This window comes from Sinocyclocheilus grahami, unplaced genomic scaffold (genome assembly GCF_001515645.1).
Source record: "Sinocyclocheilus grahami isolate Dianchi unplaced genomic scaffold, SAMN03320097.WGS_v1.1 scaffold1679.1, whole genome shotgun sequence".
Classification (NCBI taxonomy): Eukaryota; Metazoa; Chordata; class Actinopteri; order Cypriniformes; family Cyprinidae; genus Sinocyclocheilus; species Sinocyclocheilus grahami.
Window position 1 is genome coordinate 82,665 of NW_015506858.1, and position 8,361 is coordinate 91,025.

The 8,361-nt window shown below is 33.2% G+C and overlaps 1 protein-coding gene across 1 annotated transcript in view; it reads left to right on the top strand.

Annotated features, from left to right (window-relative positions):
• The window catches only part of LOC107571998 (heterogeneous nuclear ribonucleoprotein L-like), a 24,072-nt gene extending 15,938 nt beyond the window's left edge, over positions 1–8,134 (top strand). Inside the window, exons 2-6 of the mRNA XM_016258402.1 lie at positions 1,127–1,212; positions 2,531–2,627; positions 2,756–2,828; positions 7,691–7,762; positions 7,905–8,134. Coding sequence (XP_016113888.1) covers positions 1,127–1,212; positions 2,531–2,627; positions 2,756–2,828; positions 7,691–7,762; positions 7,905–8,134 — 558 coding nt within the window. The remainder of the gene's footprint in view (positions 1–1,126; positions 1,213–2,530; positions 2,628–2,755; positions 2,829–7,690; positions 7,763–7,904) is intronic.
• The last annotated feature ends 227 nt before the right edge of the window (positions 8,135–8,361 follow it).

Consider the following 8,361-nt stretch of genomic DNA (forward strand, 5'->3'; position numbering starts at 1 on the left):
AACACAGTACACATACATATATTATGTAAACAAAAACTTTTATTTTGGATGCGATTAATCGCGATTAAACATTTGACAGCACTAATATATATATATATATATATATAGCCTGTGTATAATTCATTCCTACAACTTGTTAATGCGCTCCTACGACTTATTAATTTGTGGCCACTGTCCATGTTTCATTAATTTGTTCCCTAGAAAACCCATAACATTTTAATCAACTGACAGCTCTAATATATATATATATATTAGAGCTGTCAAACGATTAATCGATATTAATCACATACAAAATAAAAGTTTTTGTTTACATAATATATGTATGTGTACTGTGTTTATTTATTATGTATATATAAATACACACACACACACACACACACATGCAGTATATATTTAGAAAATATTTACATGTATATAGTCATATTCATATAATTTATATTATATAGAAATATATTTACAAAAACTTTTATTTTGGATGCGATTAATCGCGATTAAACATTTGACAGCACTAATATATATATATATATATAGCCTGTGTATAATTCATTCCTACAACTTGTTAATGCGCTCCTACGACTTATTAATTTGTGGCCACTGTCCATGTTTCATTAATTTGTTCCCTAGAAAACCCATGATTTAACTAAAATGAGGGAACGAATTCTTAATTAATGGTCACTAAATCTTTTATTTCCCACCTGCACAGTAAGAGAGGCGATTTTAACAGTGATTAAAAGTGAATAACAATAAAAGAAACCTGCAAAATTAGAGGGTGAGACGGTGAGGATTTGGGAAAAGAAGCTATAAATATGATTAAATTTCTAGAAATTCGTGACTCACTGGCAAAACAGAACACAAAGCCGCGTCTGACTTTAAATGTATCGAACGATGTCACAATGTAACATTTGCCTGCTAACCCAATATTTCTCTTATAAACAAAGCTTTGTACCTCACTTGTGTCATAATACTCACTTTAAAATGCTTCATGTGAGCAGCAGTGTGTTTTGCCGCAGCACCGCTGGTGGTTGGAAGCGGCATTTATTGATCGTTAATTTAAACGATGATCGATCATGGAAATTAACGAAAATTGACATCCCTACTCTCAACAGCTTCTGCTCTTCCTCTTTAGGATGTTTTGTACACGGTCTGTAATCCGATCGGAAACGTGCTGCGCATCGTGATCTTCAAGAGGAACGGGATCCAGGCCATGGTGGAATATCCTTCTGATGATGTGCTCACACTCACTCACACTTCCAGCCGATTTTCAATCAGAACTTAACCATAAACCGTTAAACACAGACCAGTTATGATTTCAGAGGCTGTTAATCGATGGTTTATGCTTCTCCCAAAGCCATCAGGCAGCATTATTTCAACTTATTTTCTAAATAATTGTGTTTAATAGCAGAACTCATGGTTAAAAACTACATTTCCCATAATTCTGCAGAGACTATTCACCTATCAGAGAACTGAAACAGGTTAATTCTTTAGCTCCGCCCACTCCAATGAAGCACTGCAAATAATTAGTAAATGCTCTCAAAATACTTAAATATTTGCATGAATAAAATATTAAATAAATATTTTGCAAAATAGTTTGACGCGTGTGTGTGTGTGTATAATCAACAGCTATTCAAATAAGTTAATTTAAACACACTATTTAAAATGTATTTAAAGAAACAGAAAAAAAATAAAAATACAATTTATTTAAATATAGTGAAAGGACATGCAAAAATGAAATTTATTTAAAAATATTATGAATATAATATTGACTTTTTTATATTATATTTATTAATATAAAATATAATTACTAAATTAGTAATTTATTTGATAAATTGATAAAATGAATAAATATGAGATAATTATTTGAAAATTAAAACTGTAACATAAAGAGATTCATTTAGATGACAGCTGCTTGATTCTGTTATCCCATCAAGGTATTTTTCACTAATAAAGAAATTCTTAAAAATATGAATAAAAAAAGAAGTAAACGCTGAAATGGAAAGTGCACAAAAATGGTAAGTTTGTGCACACTGGGAATTATGTTTTTTCAAATAAAGACAGGTTAGCATTAATTTTACATTTAGTAATTATAACATGAATATTTCTATTTTCTATATTTCTATTTTTGGAAATTTGGAAACTTTTTTTATGTAAAAATTTCATAAACTACCCTCTAAAAACATAATATAAAGATCTGAAAATGCATTTGTTTTTTAAATCTTAAATTTTAAAAGGAAATGCTGCACATGTGGAGTCTGATGATGAGCATGATATTTACATCCCTAAACCTCACATGACCGTCATAGCCTTTCATTAAGACGCTAGGTTCGTTTGTATCAGCTTGTGCTTTTGGATGTACGTTCGCTCCCCGGACACACATAACACACAGTCATTAAATGTGCATGTATCCCAGCAACACACAGCAACGAGACGAGCTTCAGCAGCCCGTTTACATGCTGTTTACTCCCAGCTGAAGCTGTGTTGTTGTTGTGTTGTAAGTGTGTGTTCTGTGGAGTTTTTCCTTGACAGCCGTCACGTTCGAATCCATCCAGAACGCTCAGAAGGCCAAAGCTGCCCTCAACGGGGCCGACATCTATGCCGGCTGCTGCACGCTGAAAATCGAATACGCTCGGGTAAATGTGCAGCGTTCACACTCACACTCGCACTCACACTCACTCACACACACACACACACACACTCACACTCACACACAGCGCTGGATCTAACACACATGCAGTGCCGTTGTGCTCTCTCATTCTAGCCCTCACGCCTCAACGTCATCAGAAATGACAACGACAGCTGGGACTACACCAAACCTTTCCTGCTGCGCCGAGGTACGTGTGTGTGTGTGTGTGTGTGTGTGTGTGTGTGTGTGTGTGTGTGTGTGTGTGTGTGTGTGTGTGTGTGTGTGTGTGTGTGTGTTTATCACTCCTTGCTCTTTAGGAGACCCTCAGGAGTTCTCAGTTAGGTTTAATGATCAGCTTTGTCTGATGTTGTCAAATGCTTCAGAAGAACTGAAAACAGACCCAAATGAGTCACAGTCAGAGTTCAGATCAGCACTTCTCAAACTTTGACTCCAGTTAACACTTTGACTTAAGCTGCCTGTTTTAACACTGTTTAATGTACTAAAACTAATTAAATTAAAAAATTGTATTATATAAATTGTGTTAATTTATATTTGCATTAATTAATTTAATTTATTGAATAATTTTTTATTTAAATTTAAAATAATAATTTTGTTATTATTGTAATTATTAATCATCAGTTTGTGATTTTTGTAAATTCAAAGTTCATGGGTTCAGGTTTGTTACTCACAAATGGCAATTTCTCAGCAATTTCTAGTGAAATCTTTTAGAGCTTGACATAAATGTCAGCTAGATAAATACATATTCTTTATAAATATGTCAATGCATTTTTAAGGTTTTATTATTTTCATGACTTTTAAAATATTTTATTAATATATATATATATGATGACCGTCACATTTGAATCAATCCAGATAAAAGAACTGAATGTTCTTTAGGGTTCAGTAACTATTTTGGTTGTATATTACACCTTTGACTTCTCCACTGTATTTGTTATAGAAATGTCCGTGTAATTTTAAGATTTTATTCATTTCCATGACTTTTTAAATATTTTTTGAGTATCTATTTAAAAAATATATATATATATATAAGATATATAATCTTAAGATATAAAATACATTATACTATTTAAATAAATTTCAATAAATTTTTTTTCTAAAATAAGTTTAGATATATTGTACAATGTATATATATATATATATATATATATATAAAGAAAAATTTTATTATTTTGTCTTGAATTTTGAGTTTATTTTAAAGTTTTAATTAATTTTAATGCTTATTTTATCTTATGTTAAATCATGTCTTGTAAGTGTGCCGAGGCCCCTGATGATCTAGATCTCTATAATTAGTGTGAACAGCAACCCAGATCATTTGAGGAGAAACGTTGGACTTCATATTGAAGTCTATGACATGATTGCAGATTTTGCAGTGGTTTGAGACATTGATGAGATCTCGTGAGATATGTGTGAGATTGCTGTGGTCCTTTAGTAGAGACACGTCTTGCTCATTGCTGTCTATGAGAGATGACAGATCTGATGTGTGTTTTGTGTTCTTCTGGTTAGTTCATGTGATTCTGATTGCAGGTTTTCAGCGGTGACCTCTGATGTCTGTTTCATGCTGAGGAATCTCTTGTGAAGCTGCAGACCTTTGTAATAATTCATCAGGTTGTTTTACTGTGTCAGATGTAGGTGTATGAAGCTTCAGTGTGATTTACCTGCAGAGATTCGTCCTGATTCACCCTGAGCGTGAGCTCAAACTCCCACATCATGTGAGTGCGCTGGTTTCACCTGTGCGCAGCAGTTGCTAGGGGCATCTGGACGGTTGCTAGGGTGTTGTGTGAGGTTCTTACTGTGTCTTTCAGGAGCAGACGGCCCATAATGCAGTGTGGTGCATTATGTGGCTTTAGTTAAGCGTGTGCGTGTGTTAGCCGTACAGCAGCTCAAAGCGGTGTAAACAGTGTTATCAGCAGCGTTCAGCCATCGATCGGCTCCAGACTGAAGGGCTGCTCAGCGTTTCTCCGTGCTGCTTCGTTATTGACTGAAGATAAGAGCGTGAGCTGGACTCACACGCTAATGTGAAGACACTCATCAGACATTCACAGTATCTCTGTGTTAAACATCTCTTCCTCTCTTCATTCTCTCTGTCTGTCTCGCTTTATTTCGGCGCTCTCAGCATTCTGTACTTTCCGTCAGCACTTTGTAGAATTAGAAATGTGATGGCTTAAGCTCAGATCTCCTTCAGACACACGGAGCCTGATCGATCCCAGCTGTAGGTTTAGACCAAATTATTAATATTAACATGACTTTTTTTTAAGGTGAGACACTATAGGACATTGTTTTTGCATTGATCAAATTTAGTAGAATAATATGTCTTCTTTTAGACTAGTTACTAGTAGAAAGAAAACATACAAAATACACATTTAAGTGTTTATTTTATTGAGTCTTATCTATTTGCGTCTATAGATTTCAATTACAATACATATACAGAAATGTGTATTTTGGATGTTATCTAAAAATTGACCAGAACATTAAAAAAACACTGTTTTTTTTTACACTTTATCTATTTGCGTCTGTATATTTCAATACCAATCCATATCTTTAAAGAGTTTTTTCTCCACTTCAGCAGCACTTACATACACCAAACTTTACAGTTTTATTCCTCTCTATATTCTGAAGGTTTCTACTGAGGGGTTTGTGAATATATCATGCACACTGATTTATATAACGTTTTTTCTTAAAAACATGGTGAAAATGTGTTTTTTTCTGTCTGTTGACAGTATTTTCTGATTTATGGAGTGATAAAATGAGAAATCCAAAATCCCTTCAGTAAAATCCTTCAGAATATAGATAAGAATAAAACTGTTAAGTTTGGTGTATGTGAGTGCTGCTGAAGTGGAGGAAAAACTCTTTAAAGATATGGATTGGAATTGAAATATACAGACGCAAATAGATAAAATGTAAAACTGTTTAAAAAATATGGATTATCTTAGTTAAAGATACTATTATTTAAAGATATGTATTATTAAGTGGACAGAAAACACCCAAAATACACATTCAAATGTTTATTGTTGTACTACATATATTGTTCAGATTTAAATTCAGAAAATCTATGCAATTTAGTGCATATGTAATTAACTAATAGTATGCATATTCAGACATAACATTTTAGAAAACTTGTAATACAAAACAGTTGTCTCGATGTACTGTGATTAATCAGCTGAAGTATGGTGATATACTGTATGTTAGTTTACATTTTTACCATATTCACCTGTAGTGTCTTGCCTTATCTTCTAGTTGCGAGAATCTACAGATATGTTTCACATTTTACTGTCTGACATGAAAATTATTTTTAATTACTAAAATTATACAGCAATTTCAGTGTTGACATAATATTGAATTGAATGTGAAAATAAACTATTATAAATAAATTGGCTAAAAACAAACTCTATTTACAAATTCTATTTACCAGAAATTTACATTTTTCTATTTAACCCTTTTTTTGTTTTTGCTAAAATGTCCCATATTTTTATTTACAAAAACTGCAAGCCACATAAAAACTGTTTTTCTGCTTCATCTAAAGAGGATTATGTTTGAATCCAGCCTAATTTACAAAGCCTTTTACATCTGCCCGTCTCTCTCTCTCTGTCTCTGCGTGTCTGTCTTGCAGTATGTACAGGAGTGTTTCTGTGACATTTAATGACTTTTATTTATTTTTTATATTATTTTATTTTCCTCTTTCACCTTTACGAGGTGCCCAGCAGCTCTTGTGTTTCGTTTGGTTCAGTGACATGTGAAAGTGAATGTAATATTGCAAATGGTTTCTAGTCGACTGCTTTTATTTTCAGATAGAACATGTTCATGTAAAATCAGAAAAAGAAATTGCATTTACTTTTATGCATTTGGCAGATGCTTTTATCCAAACTGATCTGTCTGTCTCACAGTATGTACAGGAGTGTTTCTGTGACATTTAATGACTTTTATTTTCCTCTTTCACCTTTACGAGGTGCCCAGCAGCTCTTGTGTTTCGTTTGGTTCAGTGACATGTGAAAGTGAATGTAATATTGCAAATGGTTTCTAGTCGACTGCTTTTATTTTCAGATAGAACATGTTCATCTAAAATCAGAAAAAGAAATTGCATTTACTTTTATGCATTTGGCAGATGCTTTTATCCAAACTGATTTGCATTGCATTGAATCATTTCATGCATTTTCTGGGAATTGAACCCATTAGCTTGGTGTTGTGATCACAGTGCTTTACTGTTTGAGCTACAGAAATGCAGAACTAAATTTTACATACAGTACAGTAATGGTCTTAAAAAATGTTTGTGTTTTGACATTATTTTCATGCCAGTGAAGCACATTTAATCTCAAATTCTCAAAAGGAAAAAAATATTAAAATTATATTTAATTATCTAAAATTAATTTTTTTGGTTAGTATTTAGTAATCTGGCTCATTGTCAAAAATAATACAACTAAATTGTACATACTACAAAGATTATCGGAGTACATTTTACAAACAAAAAATACTATTTGAGTTTTCTATAAAAAAACATTTTTTTTTAAGTTTTTTTTTTAATGTAAAAAATATAAAACGTTTTTAAAAAAAATAAATTCACTGTCCTACTTACCATTTCTTTGTAATTTACTACTTCAATTTCTGAGTAAAAATAGTTTCTGCACCAGTTTTTCTCAGTGTTGTATTTTTTATTTTTGTGGATTCAAAGAAAGAAAATTTCTATATATACTTTATGCACTGTATAATGTGTGTGTGTGTATATATATATATATATATATATATATACATATATATAAATACAGTATATATGTGTGTGTGTGTGTGTGTAATTATATACATTATATATAAATTAAATTATATATTAAAATATTGAAACAAATCGTATTGTGATTGAAAATGAGAATTAAAAAGCCATCTCTAGTAAATCATCCAGACACGCATCGAGTCGTGTAAAGTGAGGAATGTTAATGATATTAAACAGATCTTCATTGTCTTCAGGATCATGTGTGCGTCTGTTGTGTTCTCTTAGTGAATGTGTAAATGTGGGTGTATTGACCGTCGGTGTGTGTGTGTGTTGAATGTGTTTTACTGTAGAGCGTGGTAAAGGCCGACAGCGGCAGGCCATCCTGGGAGAACATCCGTCCTCGTACAGCGATAACGGATACGGTCAGTCTCTCATTCAAGCACCACTGACACACGAGCCAGTCAAACTCTAAATATAAAACAACAGCCAAAGCAGTGTGTTCTAATAGAACGTTTGAAAGGTTTATTAATGTGTGTGTGTGTGTGTGTGTGTGTGTGTGTGCAGGCTCTCACTGCCCCCTGCTGCCGCTGCCCGGTAATAACCGCTTCAAGCGCGGCTCTCATGATGTCCCGGAGGTGGTGGCGTATCCGCTGCCCCAGACATCCTCATACATGAGCCACACCTCCAGCTCCGTCGCCATGGTGAGCGGCCTGCATCCCGCCAAGATGAACTGCACTCGCATCTTCAACCTCTTCTGTCTCTACGGAAACATTGAGAAGGTAAAGCATTCTTGAGATAACAGTGTTGATTTGAGCAGTGTTGTGGAGTAACTAGTTACATGTAACTAGATTACGTAAAATTTAATTACAAAAAAATTTAATTGTAACCAGTTACAGTTACTGAGAAAAAATGTGTAATTAAATGACAGTTACTTATGAAAATGTTAACGATCACAAAGTGGGTAACATCTGAATTTTTTTTACCCACACATTTACAGATTTAATTGATTTCTTTCATAACT